Genomic DNA, 19096 nt, shown 5'->3' with positions numbered 1-19096 from the left:
TCCTGGCCTGTATCAGAAATAGTGTGGCCAGCAGGAGTAGGGAGGTGATCGTGCCCCTGTACTCGGCACTGGTGAGGCCGCACCTCGAATACTGTGTTCAGTTTTGGGCCCCTCACTACAAGAAGGACATGGAGGTGCTGGAGCGTGTCCAGAGAAGGGCAAGGAAGCTGGTGAAGGGCCTGGAGAACAAGTCTTATGAGGAGCGGCTGAGGGAACTGGGGTTGTTTAGCCTGGAGAAGAGGAGGCTGAGGGGAGACCTCATCGCGCTCTACAACTACCTGAAAGGAGGTTGTAGCGAGGTGGGTGTTGGTCTCTTCTCCCAAGTAACAAGTGATAGGACGAGAGGAAATGGCCTCAAGTTGCGCCAAGGGAGGTTTAGATTGGACATTAGGAGAAATTTCTTTACTGAAAGAGTGATCAGGCCTTGGAACAGGCTGCCCAGGGAAGTGGTGGAGTCACCATCCCTGGTAGTATTTAAAAGACGTGTAGATGAGGCCCTAAGGGACATGGTTTAGTGGACATGGTGTGTTGGGTTGACGGTTGGACTCGATGATCTTAGAGGTCTTTTCCAACATTAATGATTCTATGATTCTATGACACAAAATGCAGGACTGAAAGAATTTCCTGTGTACAGCGCTCTCATGTTGCCAGCAATTACATTATATTATCAATTTCACAAATTGATGAAAATCCTTCTCATCACTTGCTAGGCCTGTGCTTTGTGGCTATTTCAGAACCTCGCTGCTTTGGTTCTCAGAAACTCTTAACTCTCAGCATAAGTGTGCTGGTTTTGGCTGGGATAGAGTTAATTTTCTAGCTAGTATGGGGCTGTTTTTTGGATTTGTGCTGAAAACAGTGTTGATCATACAGGGATGTTTCCGTTACTGCTGAGCAGTGCTTGCACAGAGTCAAGGCCTTTTCTGCTCCTCACCCCACCCCACCAGTGAGTGGGCTGGGGGTGCACAAGAAGCTGGGAGGGGACACGGCTGGGACAGCTGACCCCAACTGACCAAAGGGGTATTCCATACTATATGACGTCATGCTCAGCATGTAAAGCTGGGGGAAGAAGAAGGAAGGGGGGGACATTCGGAGTGATGGTGTTTTCTCTTCCCAAGTCACCGTTACGTGTGATGGAGCCCTGCTTTCCTGGAGATGGCTGAACACCTGCCTGCCGGTGGGAAGTAGCAAATGAATTCCTTGTTTTGCTTTGCTTGCATGCACAGCTTTTGCTTTACCTATTAAACTGTCTTTATCTCAACCCATGAGTTTTGTCACTTTTAGTCTTCTGATTCTCTCCCTCATCCCACCCAGGTGGAGTGGGTGAGCAACCGTGTGGTGCTTGGTTGCCAGCTGGGTTTAAACCACAATAAGTGTACCCACAACTACTTTCTACAACTTATTTGCATCAAGGATGTCCCTTAGCTTAAATAATTCTCACGTTTATTCATCCCTTCTCTGTCTCTGAGAAGAATTTATGGAGAGCAGTCACATTCCTTATTAGCTTTAACACGGGTAAGTTAAAAGAAATTAACCTCTGCTATTCTTCTTTATGCCCTCATCACTTAAGTACTGTTTCCTCTGCAACTCTTCCAATGTTTTGCTTTGTTCTTGAATGAGAAGATAAAAAAGTGCAATACCAAGAAGCGTTCAGCTCACTGCCTGAAGTTCTTCTGAATGCCCTGAAAGCAAAAGCTGCCTGATTTTCGGAGTGTACCATTAAAAGAAGAAACAAAATTTTTACATATTATAAACTATCTGAAGAATCCAGTGCTTCCAGTTGTTTCAAGATTCAAATGCTACTTTTCCTCTTTAAAGTAACTATGATTTCTCTTAAAATTTGTTTTTGGTGTTTTGTTTTGGTTTTTTCCCTGCTATATGCCCAATGGAATTAGGCAGAGCAAAAGCTTCAGTTGAGAACAAAAATCTGTACATTATAGATACAATTATATGTCGACCACTCATATACATATTTAATTTAATATCTGTCTAATCAAGTATGATACTGAAGCTTGAATGAATTGTCAAAACCTGATAAAAGTTCTTTCTGATTAAGAAATGTTTTCACCTAGCACAGAATTCTTCTAGAATTAATAAAGTACCTCCTGTCCCACTGCCCCCCGCTTTGCTTCTCATCTCTCTTTAGAAAGCTTGGGAAAGGATACAGATAAAAGTGCCTGAAAAAGAGAACTATTTTTCCCCTCATATAACTCAGAGTGACTAGCACTACTTTACTCACATTGCCCTGTAAACAGAGGGAGTGTTTTTCAAATCAGTGATTAACCTCTTAGTGTCCCTGCCAATAAGGGTGTCAGTTGTGCAGAAATCAATTCGTTTAACAATCTATTCCAGCCTACTCAAACATTTATTTTAAGACAGGGACAAGGCTTAGATTCCAAGATCTAGAGAAGGAAAACTCCAGACTTCTGCTCAAAGCAAGGTAAGCTATGAGATCAGACCAGGTTGCTCTAAGCTTTATCAAGTCATGTCTTGAAAACATCCAAGGATGGAAACTGTACAACCTCTATGGTCAAACCGTTCCCTTGCTTGGCTGTCCTCATGGTAGGCTCTTAGGTTCCTCTGAAGCGGTCTGTCTCCAGCCTCTCCTCACAGGGCAAGTCCTCAAGCCTCCCTGATTATTTGGCCTCACCTGAACTCGATCCAGTTTATCAGTATCTTTTTTGTATTGGGGACCTCCAGCTGGATGAAGTATCCCAGATGCAGTCTAATGAGTGCCAAGTGAAAAGGGATAATGACTTTCCTTAACCTGCTGACTGTGCTCTTGTTAAAACAGCTGATCCCAAACACCTGCTACAGAATTTTAGTGCAGAAGCATGCAGTTGATCTATAACCACACCATCACTTTAAGACCTGCCCAAGTCTCCAGGATGAGGCAGTCAGCACTGGAATGGTGATCTAGTAGATACTGCTCATCAATCCAAACAAAGTACCTTTAGAACTTACTGTGTTGTGTTTCACTAAAAATATAAACCCACAAAATGAGTGCTATTATTCCAGTAGCAGATTGGAGTAGTCAAGTTAACAAGACATCTGCTTGCACAGGTTCACTGCCTCTTCCTGTCACACACAATCTCCGAAGTTAAACATTTCATTCCAGACACATTTTAGTCATTCCTAATATTAAAGTGCTATACTTTCAATTATACCAAGATCAGAATGAGAGAAATTTACTGTAGAAAGCATTAACCCTTTACACAACAAAGCCAGACAATCCAAACAAATCCGATACCAAAAATGCCCACCTGCATGCATGCTGTGTGCTTACCTTTAAAATTTCCGCTTTCAAAGAGAAAACTTTACCCTACATATTGGGCAACATGATAAAGACTTATTCCACTGTAATGAACAGTTCTTAGTCATTCTTGACACAGGTTCTTCAGCAAATGCCCAAGCTTTTCACAGCAGAAGCCAATTCTGACTACCAGCTTTCCTACTATTAATTTAGCAAAACATATTAATACCTGGAAGGGCTCCTGCGATATCAAGAATACTCAACTTTAAGATAACATCATTCAGTAACATGCTACTTCTATGAAAGCTAGCTTATCCTGTTAAACAGCCTAGTTTTTTTTCCTATGGAAAATAAAAAAGCCTTACACTGAGATGCAACTCCTTTTAAAAATCACAGAAAGACGACACAAGAGCAAGTCATTTCTGTGAATTACAATATGAGTATTTTCCAAGATTTCTCAAATACTTCTTGCTCTTTGCTGTCCACTTAGTACTACCCATATCTGGTCTTTGAGCTGCAAAATTAAAGAAGTCTCACTTAACCAGAAGGCTAGATTATGGTGCAACACAAAGTAAAAACAGGACTATGTGTTCACACACAAGTTAAGCATGAAAATGCCCTACAGAAATTAAAATCATCCTGAAAGATAGAATATGCTTCATGGTAAACATCAAAATCAACATAAAATGCATTTTGAATGATGTTTCAAACACTCCTCCAAGACTCATATGGGACAGAAGCAAGGCTATGAAAATACAGAGTTTTACACCACAATGTGGTAGGAATACTATAGTAATAAGTTCTCATTACAGACTTATTGATTGCCATACCGTCATTAGAAAAGGGATGTCATAAAATGGCTAACTTCATACAAGTTCTTAACAACTTTGCATAAGATTAAATAGATACAAGAAGACAGAGAGTACAACTCTTTCCACATGGCAGTATCCCTTGCAATTCTAAGTATTGAGGTTATCAGATATCAAGAGATAAGAATGCTAGATAAAGAACAATTTTGGAATTTAATACTGATTTTATATGGAAGTTTTATATATTATTTAAAAGTTAGATATTAGTTGCCCAATCACATTTCACATGAGAAAGCTGACAAGATGATCTTAGTATTTTTCCTTTCAGATGATCACCAGTAGCTGTTTGAACTTATTTCTGATTATCTATTTAAAAGCTCTTACCTTCCAAAACAGAATACTACAGTGTCGACAGAAATGCAAGGTGTCCCCATACTGTTCCTTTATTGGGTAATATTTCTGAAGTGCAAAGTACATCAGCTTCCAGTCAATGTGACCTTTCTCTGATGGAATCAAATGCCTACAAAACTGGACATAAAATTAATAACTTCCTTGAAAATTGTTAAGGAACTAGCCAAATCAGGTAAAGGACTGGGAAGAAAAGAAAAGGTAGTTAAACTGAAGTTTTGTAATTGGCATTCTCTGAAGTCAGTAATCTGACATCATACATCTTGCAAAGCAGTGAGAGAGATCCACAAAAAATTGGAAGGTAAAACACTAAAAATAGGAGGGTGCATATTTGCCAAGAAAAAAAATAGGCCATACACAGCTGATCTAATTCTGCTGTCTTAAAATTATTCTAATTATAGTCAAGAACCATATAACAAAAACAGTATTTAAAGCTGTAAGTAATTAATTTTATACTTTTTAAAAAAACACTCAGGAATGAGATTAAAAAAAAAGATTGTGCATTACAAATAGTGGTTTTCTGTTAAGACAGTAACTATGGATTTAAATAATGCTTTTTCTTTCATTTTAAAAGTATATACATGATTATTTTTCACATTTACTTATGATCTTTCCAGAAAGATAGCAATAATCAGTGATTGATGTACTTCTTGAGGACATAATCTGCATGTAAAGATTAGCTGATGCACCATGGCTCTCTCTCCCCAGCTTAATACACAGCCAAGGTTTATTAAGTATGTATTTGTAAAAGGCTTCTGCTCCACTCAGTGTGAACTAATGCTAATACATTAAGGGCTTTCTTCATTCAGAAGACAACTCCTAGATGGGGAGAATAGCACTGCCTTTCTGATTTCAGCTACACTTCACTTTGTTTCATAATAGCTTCCCTGTGTAAGAGTTCTCGTTTTTTTCCAAAAGTGCTCTTCAGGTAGCAAGTATGTTTTTGTGGTTGTTTCAATGGTTCAACAAATATACTGCAGAGGACAGGAAAAACAACCTAACATGATTCTGTAGTTTATTAAGGTAGTACACTTTTAAACAGAAAAAGCAGAATTTTATATTGGAAAATAAAGTCATTAGATTTCTATCATTAATAACCTAATAAGAAATTGAATGTGAACATTTAGGAACACATTGGAAACACTGTGTACAAATGTCCTTAAGGCACAGGGCTAGCTAATTCTACTGAAATGCTTAAGTGATCTTTTTCCCCAGCATTACCTTAGTATAACAGCTTCCTCTCCAACCAGTTTTGTCACTGTTCCACAGAGCTTACCTTATCTAGCCTCAAAATGCACTCAACTGCTACATTAAGCTTAAACTTCTTATCCTCATAACTTCACCTTGCATTCTTCTGAGCTGCTTCTGAAGGAGGGTTTTTCAGTTTGCCTTTGTCTGTTTATATTCTCCATGAAGTTCATTCTAAAGGCTTTCACCTCACCAAAATTCTTATTTGGGTCAACTGCACATGAGTTAATTGATCTTCACTTCTACCTTTCCTGCTAAAATAATACTTAATCTGGTAGTCACTGTCCAAATGGTACCAATTCAACCTGTCAGATTTAAGAATGCCTATTTCCACTTCCTCCAGTCTGGAAGGTACTAGGTTTTAAAAGTTCTTCCTCCAGCTCTGATGAGGTAACTTCTATTTTCATAGCTTTATTTTCACTTAGTCTGATTTTGTCCCAGCATATATTACAGTCAGAAAATGAAGACAGTTCTGGAGGCATTCCTAGATTACTTTAATGCTTTTTATGAGGAAGTGACAGAAAAGTACCATTTCTCTTTTTGTTCTTAATTTCAAAATCTCAAGCATTTGTTCTATTCTTTTTTGCAAAAATCCAATTTTGGCTTCACCAGACTGTTCATATAGCCTAAAAGTTTGAGCAATCTGTCTGCCTACCTTGGTTAGTATAACAAGTTCTACTTTAGGTACTAAAATTAGAAACACCTTAGAGGTATCTTCTACCACAGTTGTTGGTGATTGTGTAGTTTAAAAAATCATCTTACAGTAGACATTTTTTAAAATAATGCAAGGCAACAGCCTGATAGTTATTCTAATCTCACAGACATGCTGAATACGGTTTTTAGTATGAACCAAGCCCCAAAAAAGAGAACACTTTCACTATTACTGTACACTGTCACATTTTTATCTCAAAAAGGGTGAGTTCACACTTCATTATTAGTATACCATATTGCAAAGATAAGGGCCACATTTATGCAAGTGATAGAGGTTATTACCTGCTTTTCCGCAAAATGGTACTGGCAGAGTTTTTTCCACAACTGTCTGTCTTCACTGAGCATGTACAAAGTTGGGGTCACTTGACCCAGAGTAATAATGTCCCATCCATCAGAGAACCTGTATAAGATGTTATTCAGCATATGGAGAGGGAGATCGCTAAGCGTAAGACCATTGTTGACTTGCTGGAAATAAGAGTTGAAGACTTTTAACTACAAAAACTTGGAAGTATAAGGTACAAATAAGATTCTTACTTTAGAGGTATCTCAGGTCTTAGTGTAGTTTGTACAAAACCATTGAGTAATATCTATGGTTAATTCTGTAATACTTTGATTACCATTATTCTGTTACTGCTGTTGTTGAAAACTTAAATGACTACAGGTACAGAAGGAGCTACAGACTGTATCTTTACAGATACAGAAGGAGCTACAGACTGTAGCTTTATAACTTATAGCTTTCCTACTGTTAAAATAAATATATCTTAAATTCTTTATTTAAATTTCAAATAATTTTAAAACACTTCTGTACTCAGAAAATAATTCAAGAGTATACAGTATTGAAAACTATGATATATTCAATTCCACCTTTGAGAGAAGTGTGCTAAAACCCTAACTATAACAAAGGTATGAACCAATTATTTATAATTTATAGAATAACTACAGTTTCTCAATTTTTATTAATAAACAGAGCACACGTCAATTTGCCTTAAGACAACTAAAGTACAGAATATAGGACTGAAGAGTAGAAATACAGAATGAAAACATTATGAAAGTCAGAGGCAGAAGACAGTAGGTTCATTTCTGAAGTCTGGAGATAGTTCTCCTCATATATAAATGAGGAATTCTGCAGGGCGTGACAGATCAGAGCACAGAGAAAGTTTTCATTCAGAGTATACACCTCTGCTGAACTTTCTCTTTAACGGCGTAACTTACAGCACAATTCATACATGACTGAATCTGGAGCCTATACTGCCAGGTGGCACAAAGCCCGATACGGCTGAAGGCAGTGTCCCAGCTGGCGAGGGAGGGAGTGTGGGCAGCTGCCGGCCCCACCTAGCAGAGCTGCCCAGTCGCAAGGCACTGGCAGCGCAGCAGCTGTACTCTAGCAGGCCCTCACTTATGTCCGTTTATTTTACAACCATTCATCTCACTTATAGACTAGACTTTCCATCGTGTCATCTGTTATAAACATCTCTGGGACTATCATGCTGTTTAGGAATACGTGAGCATTACAGATGCAAGATTTCTCATCAGTTATTTCAACCAACGTAAAACAGGTCAGATAGAAGTGGCACGCTGGAAAGAAACAAATGCAGCAACTGCAGTGTCTCAAAACTGTCTATGCTGTGGTTGCTTAGCATATAAAAACTGCTGAGATTGGGTTCCCCATTTCTCCTTTCTACTCCAAAATACGCTGTTTTATTCAGATACCCAGCACACACAGCAAGGACAATTTCAAAATTTCATAGCTGAAAGCAAACAGATGAAACAGTTGTATGACTTCACTATGAGCAACATCTTGCAGTATTTCTTCTCCCAGGAGTAACCCAGACAGGTTAAAAAAATTGCCTGCTTATCATCAGAAATTTCCACTATAAAAACCTGGAACAGTGCATACCACATGAACCACGCTTTGAACAAAGTCGCATGATCAGAATCCAGATGCTGAAGTCATTATCCTTTTTTTACAAAAAGCAACTGTGCTAATGAATAAAGCTGTAGAATTGCTACTTGAATATTTTATTTCTGTTTTCTTGATCCACCTCTAAAATTCCTTTCGGATTTTTATTTCTTCAGTAGTAGAACATTTACTTTGGAATTAAAAATTGGTATTTTTTCCATCTCTATCTGACAATTTAGAGACAAACATTTTGAAATTTATTTGGGTGAGAGAAACAATTACATCTATATATCTCTACCACAAACCCGCAGTACAGGCACTGTAGCAGCCCTCATTAGAAAAGAGCTATTAAAACATTAGAAAATTAAGTTGATTCCATTTCATTAGTTTCATATTACTTCTCTAAAAACAAAGAAAACAAGTAAACCTGTTTAAGATGTATTTGAAACTTTGTTCACTTAGAAATCATGAACCAATGTTCAATATAATTCCCCTCCCCCAATTACTTTTTTAGCATGATTTAGTAATATACCTTGTTCATCTGAAGGTTTTTTAGTTGTTGTTGCCACAGAAGAATAGTTTCTAATCGGCAAATCCAAATATTGATGTTCCCTACCAACACAGATTTTCCTACTCCCCTAATCAGTATACAGAGAGTAGAACTCAGATCCTGTAGAAGATCTTTGATTAATCGTGGATTATATTGGTCTTCCATGACTGGAAAATAAAACAAAACAAATACAATTTTGGTTAACTTAGTTAACCAAGCTAATACAGTTAGCTCAAGCTAATCAACACTTTTTTAGATGAACCAATTACAACTCAATTGTTTGTGTACAAATAGCTGCCCTAATTCCCACCATGACATTCATTAATGCTGTTCCATAAATGCAAGATCAATAATTAACAATTTCACAGGCAAATTTGATGTAACATTTCATGCTATGCATTTAATAAACTTAATGCTGAACAACTAGTTATAAATCCAATTTATTCTGTTCAAAGCTGATATATATATTACATCTCCATTTAGTGTGGTTACCAGAAAATTTTTTTTTTCAATTTTTTTTAAATAAACAATAAAGAAAAGCAGTTATATACTTTAAATCTCAGCACATCATGGAAACTGAAAAACAAACATGTTACTAATCTAAAAGCTTTCACATTTCATAAAGAGTATAATTTAATAGTAAGTAATAGTTTCTGAATAAAATCTAATTGTCATTTAACTTCACCAATCTGTTTCAACAATCAAGAGAAAACAACTTATTGCAACTGTGGGATGGGAAGTATGAAACCTTTCACTAATTAAATATGCTATTGCTTTGTCTTACAATGTAAAAACTGTATAAAGCTAACCAAAAAAAAAAAAAAAAAAATCGACTGATAGCTTAGTCACAGCAATTAAATCTGAACAAGCAGATTACAAAACCTTAGGTCTTACCCTTCCGCACAATTTTGTCCAAAATGTTAAAGTAGTTCTTCTGTGCTGCACCACTCAATGAAGTTAACTGGGATTTTGCAATTAACTGCAAAAGCTAGGACAAAGAATTAAAACTCAGAAGACGACAGAAGTAAAGGATGGTTTCAAATACACACTTTCAGTACATACGTTCACCTACAACGGCCTAGAACACTGCAACCGTATTTTCGTGAAAACATAACTACAGAGTTCAGAAAACGACGCAAGACAAATGTGGAAAGCTTTAGGCATTCCCACTGGCATTCCATGAACAAGTCATGAAGAGAGATATGTTTTCAAAATACTATACAAACACTAGTGTTTATCTCTGTGATAGAGCACATGACATATGGTCTTTATAAGCTGTAATGAAACAATGGAGGGAGTGTGTTTTGGAGGCTCACAAATAGAAATGTGGTCTTTGATGTGGCTGGGTCCTGAACCCCCTGACAGATTTGGTGGCCAGGAACATCACTCTGAACTGATACCAACTACCAGACTTCCAACTTCTGAGTGGAAGTATCATACTGGTCAAACCGAGGTGTGATGGACTTAGTGCACTGTTTTCTGCTCATGGAGAGGAAATGCCGTATTTTACCTAAACTGGGGAAAAAAATTTCTATATTACTCCCACATTCAGGTCTCTGGTAGAAGAAACCTAATCTAATAACAAGCGGTATACATAATAGTATATATACACATACTAGTAATTTTCCCTTAACTATACAGTAAGGATTTAACTGTCCACACATTTCTCTCTGGAATCACTATGAACAAAAGAGTGGTGAGAACAGTGGGAATGGTCTAGGGGAAAGTAACCAGAATACCTTAAGTTCTTGCTGCGCATGAATGCCAAGCTATAGCTACTAGAGGCAGCCCTTGCTCTATTCTGACACTTTTGCTTTTACATTTTAGATTCAGTTTTGTAGCTGATAAGGACTGTTGCCTCTTCAACAAAAAATGGTCTCTTAGTATGAAATAAACAGACACTTCAATGTTATGACAGTATTGCCATGTTTAGAAGTGTGGCACTGAGCTTTACAATTGCGATTCATAATGCCGAGATCAAAACAAGGGTTCTCAATACATCAGAAAGGGAAAGCAGGGAGCATCTCCTACATCTGCAGGTTAGGGCTCGAAACAGTAACCTGCAGAGCCCTGCTTTGTAGGACAGCATCAACTATCGGCACAGAGGGTGAACAAAGACTAAGCCTGCCAAAAATTATTTTGTATCTTCATCTCTAAGACACTGATTTGACACTACACTGAACATTAATTTTCCTTTGGAGGAAGAGAGAATACACCTGTTCCCTCCCTGATTTAATAATGTTCCTTCTGGCTTCTCTGCATGATCCCTGACAAAACATTATGTGCAATGAAAGGAGGAAATAATTCTCCTGATATATTTAAATACAAGCAATCTATTTATACAGTTTTTAGACTAGATATCAGGACCTCTTTCTTGGCATTTTCAAAGCCTTTTAGTTTGATTAATAATTTAGGTCTCACCTAGAGGTCTCTGGCAGTTTGCTGATTCAACCAAGTATGTACACTTCTCTTGATTAATTTAAAAAAAATCAGTTATGACTAAAGATCAAATCAAAGAAACAAATTCCACCTGGCTGATTTTAATGAAGATTACAATTTCAGTGAAGGCTAATATGCAAGGATTAAGACAATTTTAGCAGGTGCACGAGTACAAGGATCTGATACGAGTTCAGTCTTACCGATATGTGCAGAGCCATGGCTTATGTTGACTAGTAGAGATTATAACTCTGAATGGATCAACTGTTTATTCAAATGGAAACATTTTGAAAAAAAGACCATCCATATCAAACTCAATGTATCAGACATTTAACAACTAAGAAATTATCATTAAACTACAGCACAAACAAGTACAGGAAAACAGCTGATCCCACCTCCCCTCCCCCCACTGCCCACACTAAAAGGGTCCTGGGCAGATATCTATATTAACTTTTAATAATGATTGGGGGGTTTTTAGTCAGTTGGAGAATCAAAATGGATCATCTTGGTAGTCTGGGATCAAAGAAGAGCTATCCAGTAGGGCTTGGTATCTAAAAAAAGTCATCTTGATTTATATCTTGCTATCTTAAATGCAACAAGCAATACAACACACATAAAAGTAATCATCATTGTGTTCATACATAACTAGGAATAATTCTTAGAGGAGAAGAAATAGTAACTGCTGCACTGCATTAAATGAGATCTATACCAAACATCTCCACCCTTAGAAACTTCAGGGAAGTAAAGGAGAACTTGTATAAAGCAGATAGGTGTGGGATGACCTGCTTCTTACATTAGGTCTCAGTTGCAGGCTTAAAACCTGACAGAGCAGATTAAACATCCCTTTTAAAAATCTGTTGCAACTTCACATATTACTGACACCCACACAGATATTTTAATTTGTTAGATACAACACCACAAATGTTTCTCAAGTCAACAAGTTCCATAGCTACAGAATGAGCAGCAGCTGTCCTTCATATTGATCGTGTTTATTAGCAGCTCAGTAACTTTTAAGATCTTAGATGTGCAGTTTCCATACCTGTTGATAAAAGTCAGTTTGCCTCCATCACCTCAGAGGAACTGATGCAAAGATATAACTAAATTTTTGTAATTGTAAAACAATTCTAAAATTTTCAAAAAATTTTTAAAATATTAGAAGGATTTTGGAAGTCTGCCTACTATTCTAAATCCACCCTAATTTCTTAGGGTCTACCATTACTCTGGTAACAGTTTGGATCACAAAGCCAAATTTCTGAATTTTAAAGTATTGCTCCTTTCTCAACAATCTTAAGCCTGGCTAACTAAACCAGCCATTTTATATTCTTTGGCAAACAGAAGAGAAAGTGGTCAATGTGCTTATGTTAGACTTTGCTCTTTGTTCTGATCAACTGTTTTGAGCAACCCAGCTTAGGCATCTAAAAAACCATGTAAAATTCTAGTTCTGGATTCATTTTACCCGTTTACCATTCAAGTGAGGCAACTCAAGGTTGACACCATTTATAACACAAATCACCTTTTTTAGATGCTTTTTTTTCCTCCTACTGTTCGAGGCTGAAAAGTCTTGGGAAAGATCAAAGTTCTTGTTTCTGCTCCCAAAACAGCATTAAAAAGCAATGTTCTAAACCACAATGCATACATATACCAAAAAATCTCCAAGGGGAATGAAACAGGCAAGTACCCTAACCATTAGCCTGGAAGCAAATCCTTTTTGCTTTGTTTCCTTTGGTCCCACATCTCTTGTTTTTCTGGAAGTGTAATACACCGTTTCAGCTTCACAAGGATGGGCAGAACGTGTTTTCTCTCCAAATACTCCACAACCTAGTCGTAAGGGTGTTCTCCTGGTATATTTATTTAATTTTGATTTGTGTCTTTTCAAGTTCTGGATACATTCCAACCACTACATTATTTGTGAACAGCCCCACCACTGAACTGAACTCTAGTCCTGGTATGTCTCACATTTTGAGCTTCTCTAGGAGTAGGGATAAGCAATTTACTACCTCAAGTTAGACGACAAAAAATCTTGGGGCTACAGAAAGACCAGTATCCCTCAGAACAGGTATTTCCAAGTGGGCAGCTGGTTAGGCATTGAGGAAATTAAGGCATAACATTATGTGGCTCCCTGAAGTACAAGTTACGCAGTTTTGGAAATCAGGCAGATAGCACCATTGTTCAGAACTTACAGGTTCCATGCACTTAATTCTCAACTTAAGACTAGACCTGACTCAGAGAAGCTAACATAGTGAGAAAGGGACTTTCCAAGGAATATGAGATTAGTATATCATAATTATTTCTATAAACTTCATGTCACTATGTTATTTGCAAAAGAGAACTTGCAATAAAACTCATTTCTGGAAGACAAAAAAAAGAAAAGGAAGACTGAAAAAGCTGGAGTCTCAAGTTTTAAGGGATGCTAACAAAGGTAAATGCATATATATCGTGTCCTATATAAAAAAAAGCATGCAATGAATCACAGGACTGTTAAGAAGCTGCAGATGAAAAACTGCAGAATATTTACACCGCAAATATTCTTCTGGAAATTGCTATTTTAAGCATAGTTAAGATATAGAAAAGTCTACTTAAGACGTATTACACTTTGCTATTTTTGGTTGTATAGGAATTATTTTGCCTTTAAAGAGAGTTCACTACCCAGACTGATGAACAACAACTGATACTACCATCAGTGTTTCGCTGTAAATACATAGCATACTGGCCATCACCATCCTCCTCAAGCTATAGGCTTTCATAGAGCAACATAATGAGTTTTCATCAGAGAATAATTACTCAGTTTAAAGTTGCTTCATGCAGTATAAATTACATATGAACAGGATATTTATACAGTCACAAATCATGAGCCGTTCAGTGTAAAATTATTTCTTTTGTACACATAGGCACATCAGCAAATGTATTTTTAAAATATGAGCTTACTTAAAATAAAGAGCTTACTTTGACCACGTAATTGAACCTTCTGATGTCCTGAATTGCACTTGAAAAGTCTAAGCGGTTAAAAGCTTCTCCCAAAGTGCAATAGCCATGTCTCTGAGAAGAAGAATAAACACACTTTAAATGGAAAGAAACAAAGATAAAATTGAGGAAAATATTCAGAAAAGCACTCTACCATGCAACTGATGCTTATATATTATACCATACTGGAAATATAATGTATCTGGACTGAAGTTTTATTTAATTTCTTGTAGAACAAATGAAACCAGATATGCTATTTTGAACTAACAGGTATATAGGCAATATTACTCGACAGCAAGGCCTTTAAATTCATGCTAATCACGCAATCTGTAATCACTGGCATTTGAGTGTCCTGGGAATCTACTCCACTATTGCAGGGCCACAATGCTGGCACTCTCTCATGGCTATCACACTCCCCATTTGCCTCAGCACAAGGTAGAGCTTGTTTGTACAGCAGTCTGAGCTTACATCCATAAGCATTAACTGAGTGAGCTTATGTTCACATTTGAGGGTAAGAACACAGCTACTTGCTCCTGGGATTGGAAGAACAAATGGTCTCACATCTAGAATTTATCTTCTGAGTGCTAAAAGTTTGGGCACAATTTTTCTAAGATACCAAGATCAAGAGCAATTGCATTTTCTTTTGGTACTTCTGCACAGCTGTCTTAAGGTGAAATGGAAGTTTCAGAGGCTGTTGTGGAACTACTTAAGGTGGTGGTAGTAGCAGCCCGAAATGACACGCAATCACATAAGCTGAGGAAATTTAGAGCCACAAAGCCACACAGGAGCCTTGGAGCAAATATAATGAGGATAGAAAAAATCCTACAACCAGTTAAAGAGTTACTTGGAGAGCAATGTGCTACTATGGCTTATCAGTCCACGGATGGAGGAGGAGAAATAATTATTTGAAGTTCATTCCTAGACAGACTTCTTCAGTGAATTATGGGATGGTGAAAAGATGGCAGTAGAGCTTAACATTCCTTTTTGCAAACCAATGAAAGCTTACCCTGGAGGTACCCCAGTGGGACAGGAGACAGTTAACTATTCACTGCACAGTGATGTTAATTACTGCCTATTGGTTAATGACTGAATTCAGGATTGTACTGCTTGCTCATCCAGTTAATATACATGAGATCCAAGCGTACTGCACACTTCACAATATGCACAACTTGGTTGGCTCATAGCAGTGAATTAACACTTACAGGCAACAAAATTTTTGTTGAAATTTAAATATTTGTGACTGTTCTCTGGCTAAACAGTTAACAAAAGGCTATGCTTAAATACATTAACATGTACATTTCCTTGAAGCAGATTTCTGTGAAACTTCAGCTCTACCTTTCCCAATGTACCATCATGACAAAATTACTCAAAGAGCATCTCCTACTTCATTTCAGCTATATACCTGTGCTTGTTTTGGTTTTCTTTATTTTCAGTGCTCTCCCATAGCATGTTTCTTACCAAGACCTTCCTACTCCTGTCATTTTGCCCTAAAATCCAGTATCCAGTTTGGAAAGTGTTTCCTAGTTGAGAGACAGCCATTTCAAAATCAAGTAAGATTACAACCTGTAAGGAAAACTAGAGCCTCTGTAAATTATGTTTTATATTAGCTTAAATTGTTGCTCTGAATTTTTTGGTTCAAGTATGCTTATTCCTTGCTACTTTTTCATTCTGCTACTTAACTTTTAACTCTAAGCTTCTCAATTTATACAAGGAATTACTTGAAAAAGATTAGTGACTAATTCTAACATTCCTGTTTCGTTTTTTATATTTAAAGAAAAAAAAAAAACAAAACAGGAAAGGTGAATGGTCAATTATAAGAAAAAAACAGCAGTGACAAGAATAAGCTAATTTGTACACCAAAATATTTTGTCCACTCTCTGAATAGACAAGAAACGCAAGCAAATGATCACACATCACTAGTACACCGACTTCTGCACAAGTAGGGGAAGAAAAAATAATCCCAACATACAGGTTATGAAGGACAGCAATGCGTGATTTTAGGCAATTTGTGTTTTGGCCTGAATGTTGTTTGAAAACACAGCTTAACAACCTTATCATTCAAAACACCATAATGACTGGTGACAGTCTGTCGTCCGCCCTTCCTTCTTACCCTAAATTTGAGATGGCACAAAGGGAAAAGGCATGCTTGTGACTTTTGCAGACCAATGTAAGTGGTCTGTTATAGATCACAGATGAAGACAAAACTGGGAAAGAGGGCTATGAATCTGGTGAAAGGCTTTGTAATACCCTTCAGATGTAGAAGGGCAGCCTCCGGGTCACTGGCCTGCAAGGTGAAGTCTTCCAGTGTCTCCTCTATGTAAGCTCTCTCCACATCACCATCTCTCCACATCACCAAGTACAGAGCTCTCTATTGCCTCTCTCAGCTCTAAAATGCAAAGCCGACTTTTGCCTGCATAGCTTCGGTCATCACACTCACCTCCCTCCCTCTCTCCTGGCTGGCATTACTGTGTGGATGAAAGACATCCTTACGGGTGTCCAAGTTCCACCCATCCCAGATAACCCCAGGAATTAACACAGGAATGAAACTCAAACTTCAAGACAGTTTACCTCTACATACAATGGATGTATTTTAACTCTTGGCTTTCCAAGAGGTCACTCCAAGATCTTTCATGTTCCCTTTACAGTTACATGATACAATTTGTATCCCAAACTGAAAGCATGTGGACTTTGTGGAATACAAAGGTCCTCTTTGTAAAGTTTGAAACTGAAGTTTTACTTACTTATATTCAAATTTACACCAAAGTATCAGGTAGCTGCCTGCAGATACCTTCTTTGGAGACATTACTCTGGTTTTGCAAATACTTTCAATTTTAGTTCAAAGACACACAGTACAGATAGAGACAGACGGGCTTGGAGAAGTAGTGGAGAACTATATGTCCATCCTTGCAAGTTCCCACATCTCTGCTACAATGGCCCACATAAAAGTCACTTTGCTAGCTGCCACGTGCCAGGTGTACTATGTTGCCAGTGAAGAGAGAGTTGGATATAACCCCTAAGACCACACGGCACAAATGCATTTTTTTTAATATACTGTTTGTTGATTAAGCAGCACAAAGATTGTAGGAATTGACCCACAGCATGCAGGACTTACTTCCCTGGTGCTTTCTTTATGAACATAAATCCACTTTTCACGATAAAAACCTAAAATAAAAATCAAAATATAAGCATTTTTAGGCTTCCACTTTAGGTAATGCCTTCTAGAAAGAAATTGAACAAAACAGACCATCCTCAATAAAATGCTTCATAAGATAGGAGAGATGGTAAAACAGTTTTAATGAAGGAAGTTTATAAAGGCTGAAAAGGATGACTACAAATTTTCAGAAGTTATGTACTTCAAAAAAATACAGGTAAAGTTAAATAATTTTAAAAATCAAACACAAGAGTTGGCAGATGTAGCACAAGTTTTGTCAACTGTGTACCAACAACAGTCAATTTCTCCTACAAAACTCCTGATCTTTTTTAATCCAACAGGCTCCTTAGCACTTAATACAGGAAAGTACAGAAATGAGCAACCTTTTTGTTTCTGAACACTCCACCCCTCTAATCTATTTTCTTCTGTAAAGGTGCCTACTCTGCATCTACTTGGTTCAACTAGTTGCAGAATGCTGCAGGGAAGTCAACTATACAAGACTAATCAAGGCAGCTACGCAGACCTTTAACTTACAGAAGTCTGTGATGTCAAATCTTGTAAGAGCAAAGCATGCTCTTACATATAGCCTCTTGAATCTTTTGAAATACTTTACTGCCAGACAAGCCTGGGGAAGCTTGCAGCTTTCTGCAAGACCATCTCTGTTACAATTTTGGGAATATAAAAATAACAGAGATCATTTCAAGATCAAAGCATTAGAAATGCCAAAAAGTTGCTTATCAACTTACCTTTTTTACCTACTCTACCAAATTCTCTACTTCAATAAGTTTACTTGCTGTCATATACATATTTGCAGTCTAAAGTACAGGTGATCTTTTAAAAATGAGAACTGACAAAAATGGCTTTGATATTTTAATTTTTTATAAAAAAGGGACCATTTTCTAGAAATTCAATACTGAAACTCTTTACCAAAAGCTATAGATATTATGAAAAATACATTTATTTATGAACTGATTCTAGAGCTGTAACTCTAATCAGAATTTGAATTAAGCAAAAATAAAACAGTTGCTTTGGTAAGGAGAAGTTTCCATCAGCATTTAATCTAAAACTAGTCCACAAAACAAAAGAGTGGTTAGTATCAGAAGGCATTTGTTGTTCACGAATTACTATTCTTAAATGAATTACTTTTGGATCTCTGAAAATCACACAACAGATGACCCATGCCACAGTTCAATGAAGATGTATCACTTCTGACACCAGAATTTATTGCCAATACAAAAGTAAACATAACTCAGAAGGCTACTCTATAGATGAACATAAATGAATGGCTATTATAAAATTTTGCTGAACCTACAAGAGTCTTCTACAACAAACGACAAAAAAAAACCCAGCCTTACATTGCGAATCTGTGTTATTCCTAAAATGATCTTTTTTCCTTTTCTTGGCTGCAAACTCACAATCTTCAGTACTGTATATTTCTTCATCTTCACCAGTTAAGATGCTGAAATAAACATATCTAATTAGAACAGCAGCGATTAAATATTTAAGATGCATACAGCTTATAGTCGTCTACGTTAAAGTCTGCTAACTGGATAAAAATAATCATATTTTTAATGATGTTCCTCTACCTGAAGTTCTATAGCAACGCGTATCTTAAGAGAGAAGCTGTCTTGCTCTTCTCTTCCCAGTGGGCTTGAATTTTGTGTCAAAGTGA

The 19096-nt window shown here is 37.1% G+C and overlaps 1 protein-coding gene across 16 annotated transcripts in view; it reads right to left on the bottom strand.

Annotated features, from left to right (window-relative positions):
* FBXO25 (F-box protein 25) overlaps positions 1 to 19096 on the bottom strand; it is a 37515-nt gene that overhangs the window by 7000 nt on the left and 11419 nt on the right. For 6 of the 16 annotated variants that reach the window (XM_075145165.1, XM_075145158.1, XM_075145157.1 and 3 more), the window contains 7 exons: positions 18780 to 18883; positions 17386 to 17435; positions 14256 to 14369; positions 9771 to 9864; positions 8859 to 9043; positions 6709 to 6891; positions 4444 to 4587 (listed from right to left, as the gene is read on the bottom strand). In XM_075145165.1, coding sequence (XP_075001266.1) covers positions 4444 to 4587; positions 6709 to 6891; positions 8859 to 9043; positions 9771 to 9864; positions 14256 to 14369; positions 17386 to 17435; positions 18780 to 18883 — 874 coding nt within the window. Of the gene's footprint in view, positions 1 to 4443; positions 4588 to 6708; positions 6892 to 8858; positions 9044 to 9770; positions 9865 to 14255; positions 14370 to 16710; positions 16796 to 17385; positions 17436 to 18779; positions 18884 to 19096 lie in introns of all 16 variants that reach the window. The other 10 variants (XM_075145162.1, XM_075145163.1, XM_075145173.1 and 7 more) reach the window with 5 other exon arrangements.

This window comes from Calonectris borealis, chromosome 3 (assembly GCF_964195595.1).
Source record: "Calonectris borealis chromosome 3, bCalBor7.hap1.2, whole genome shotgun sequence".
In the NCBI taxonomy this organism is placed as follows: domain Eukaryota; kingdom Metazoa; phylum Chordata; class Aves; order Procellariiformes; family Procellariidae; genus Calonectris; species Calonectris borealis.
Note: the sequence above shows the minus strand (reverse complement) of the source record. Positions and strands in the feature narration are given on the sequence as shown.